This window comes from Oryza glaberrima, chromosome 3, assembly GCF_000147395.1.
Source record: "Oryza glaberrima chromosome 3, OglaRS2, whole genome shotgun sequence".
Classification (NCBI taxonomy): domain Eukaryota; kingdom Viridiplantae; phylum Streptophyta; class Magnoliopsida; order Poales; family Poaceae; genus Oryza; species Oryza glaberrima.
This window is the reverse complement of record NC_068328.1, coordinates 13,442,089-13,445,051: the sequence shown is the minus strand read 5'-3', so window position 1 is coordinate 13,445,051 and position 2,963 is coordinate 13,442,089. Positions and strand designations below refer to the sequence as shown.

General features: G+C 57.4%; 1 protein-coding gene across 2 annotated transcripts; it reads right to left on the bottom strand.

Annotated features, from left to right (window-relative positions):
• LOC127765411 (probable serine/threonine-protein kinase PBL15) lies at positions 1-2,338 on the bottom strand. 2 transcript variants are annotated; one of them, XM_052290315.1, is made up of 4 exons: positions 1,529-2,327; positions 1,280-1,415; positions 1,035-1,171; positions 1-964 (listed from the first exon to the last, which is right to left on the bottom strand). In XM_052290315.1, exons 1-4 carry the CDS (start codon positions 1,997-1,999, stop codon positions 365-367), a joined length of 1,344 nt encoding a protein of 447 aa, XP_052146275.1. In that variant the 5' UTR covers positions 2,000-2,327; the 3' UTR covers positions 1-364. The 2 variants fall into 2 exon arrangements, with proteins under 2 accessions (XP_052146275.1, XP_052146274.1); XM_052290314.1 differs by having other exon boundaries at positions 1,035-1,415; positions 1,529-2,338.
• Positions 2,339-2,963: the final 625 nt, after the last annotated feature.

Sequence of the window (2,963 nt, the reverse complement as noted above, 5' to 3'; positions counted from 1 at the left end):
TGAGTCTTCAAGGAAAAAAAAAGATAATATCGAAATGACCGATTACTGATGCACGAACTTGCAATCAGCAATCGGTGGATGAAAGTACAATTCATCATACATGCATGCATGATCTACCAGCATCATGGCACCTAAAACTAAATACTCCTACTAAGTACGTACATATGGTGATACAGATCAGTATTAATTCCGCAATAATCCATAATCCATATGGCTAAAAAAAAATCAATCAAGCTCGATGATCACCACGTACAATACATCGGCCGTGCCATCTTATACAGCAGCTAAAGTATATACACACACGTACACGTATACAAATACGTACTCGCGATGACGTGGCGCGCCCACGAACGCACGCGGGCGATCAGGGCAGCTTGGCGGAGGCGCTCCGCCGCCGCGAGGCCGCGCCGCCGCCGGAGCCGGCGCCTCTGACCTCGGCGCGGATCTTGGCGGAGATGGCGTTCCTGCCGGCGACGGGGGCGTTGGTGGGCCAGAGGCCGACGGTGACGGCCATGTCCTTGAAGCCCTGCAGGCGCTCGAGGGCGTCGACGACGGCGGCCATGCGCGGGCGGTCGCGCGGCTGCGGGCTGGTGCACTGGACGGCGAGGTGGGCGACGGCGCGGGCGGCCTTGACGGAGTAGTGGCCGGCGAGGCGCGGGTCCATGATGCAGCGGAGGCGGCGGCTGCTGCCGAGGTAGGGGCGGGTCCAGTCGACGATCTTGACCACCTGGTCGGCGTGGAGGCTCCTCCCCCTGACGTGCTCCATGGCGCGCCGCCCCGTCAGGAGCTCCAGGAGCACGACGCCGTAGCTGTACACGTCGCTCTTGATGTTGAGGTGCCCCGTCATCACGTACTCCGGCGCCGCGTACCCGTGCGTGCCCATCACCCGCGTCGTCACGTGCGTCTCCGAACCCTCCGGCCCCATCTTCGCCAGCCCGAAGTCCGACAGCTTCGCCGTGAACTCCTGCAAGCTCAAGTTAGTTCGGGCGATCGATCGAATTGGAGAAGAAGGAGCTAGGTGGTGTGTAGGGTACCGAGTCGAGGAGGATGTTGGAGGCCTTGAAGTCGCGGTAGATGACGGGGGTGGAGGCGCCGTGGAGGAAGGCGAGGCCCTTGGCGGCGCCGATGGCGATCTTCAGACGCGTGCCCCACGGCACCGTCGCCGATATCCCTGCACAATATGGACATGGATCGAATCGGTCAGTTTGTGCCGGCGGCGGCGGCGGCGGCGGCGCGGAAACGGAGATGTGGCCGGAGCTAGCTATAGCTAAGTGCGTACTCTTGAAGAGGTGGTTCTCGAGGCTGCCGCGCGGCATGAACTCGTAGACGAGGAGGCGCTCCTCGTCCTCGCAGCAGTAGCCCAGCAGCTTCACCAGGTGCGGGTGCCGGAACTGCCCCAAGAAGATCACCTCCGCCTGCACCGTGCACGCCATGTCCGCCATGGACGACATCGACTTGAGCTTAACTACTACCAGAGAAAAGCAGTAGCAATTGGCAGGAGGAAAGAAAGCAGTAAGCATGGACATACCAGCCACTCCCGGTGGCCCTGGAGGCCGGCGATGTCGAGCTGCTTGACGGCGACGGGCTGGGGCAGGAGGCCGGGGCGCATGCCGGCGTCGACGAAGCCCTTGTGGACGGCGCCGAAGCCGCCCTCCCCGAGCAGGTAGCTGCTGGAGAAGTCGTGCGTGATGGACCGGAGCTCGGAGAAGCTGAAGGAGTAGAGCTGCAGCGGGCCGGACACGCCGCCACCGCCGCCGCCCCCCTCCTCGCCGTCGTCCTTCCCCCCCTCCGCCGCCCCCGCGACGGACGACGCCGGGCTGTTGGTCATCGACGACAGCTTCCGGAACGACGCCAGCCTCCGTGAGAACTCGGACCGCGCCGGCCTGCACCGCGCGAGGCCGCCCCCGCCGCCGCTGCCATCCACCGCCACCACCGCGTCCTCCGCCGCGCAGCACTTGGTCGCCGACGCCAGCATCGGCCTCCACTGCCTCGGCGGCATCTTGGATCGGATGGAGATGGAGACGGAGTGGAGATCGAGCAGGTGGGGGGCGGGAGGAGGGCGAGCTGAGGGGGGATGGGCCGGGAGAAGTAGAAATATGGCGGGAGAAAAAGGGCGGGGGGTAGTGCGAGTGCGAGGGCCAACCGCTCCAACAAACTGCGGCTGCAGCCAACTGCTCCGATCCGAGCCAACCACTCCCTCTCTTTGGAGGGGCTTATGTATGTATGTATGGCAAAGCACCGGCCTCGCCTTTTCGATCGAGCGGGGGCCTTTGGTGGACTTGTTGTTGTCTCTTGCGTCAGATGGTCGTCTCCACGGCTCCACGCCACACTGGCTTAGCTTACACTAGATCTGACTGAGGATGTGTACACCTGATTGATCAGCAATGGAATAATGGAATGTGACTATGTATATGAGCATGCATTATTTATAAGGTATTGGATGATAAGGGAGGAACAGAGGCGTGCTACACGTGATGTGCTAATAATAATAATAATAATAATAATAATAATATAAATAATAATAATAATAATAATAATAATATTATTATTATTATTATTATTATTCCTTCGGCTACCTTAAATAATCTATGTTCTTTCTCAAGATTGAGAACTCAGTTGTATAATTCAGAAATCAACTAATACTGTAATTAAATATTCATGTGCCATCTCTTAACATTTTTTTTTCGAGGAACCGACGGCAGGAGTTTCTCCTGCCGGAATTTATTGAAGAAGATAATTGGCCCAGTTAATAAGGGAAACCGGGCCTGAAAACCGAACAAGCACGGTTAATTAAATGGGAAACTGGGAAAAACCTATACAGAAAAGGAAAAGAAAACCAACTATTGAGACCTCACAGAAGTCGTCGTTGCCAAGCTTACCAAAGGCAAGCTGCTTCGACAACATAAACGAGGTCTCCAGAACCACCAAACATCCTCTAGTGGAGCAGAAACCTTCTGAGCGAA

Coding starts and splice junctions, on each gene's coding strand:
- LOC127765411 (XM_052290314.1), bottom strand. CDS start 1,999: ATGCCGCCGAGGCAGTGGAGGCCGATGCTGGCGTCGGCGACCAAGTGC. Junction 1,416..1,528: donor AGGGCCACCGGGAGTGGCTG/GTATGTCCATGC, acceptor TGCACGGTGCAG/GCGGAGGTGATCTTCTTGGG. Junction 965..1,034: donor CCAACATCCTCCTCGACTCG/GTACCCTACACA, acceptor TTGAGCTTGCAG/GAGTTCACGGCGAAGCTGTC.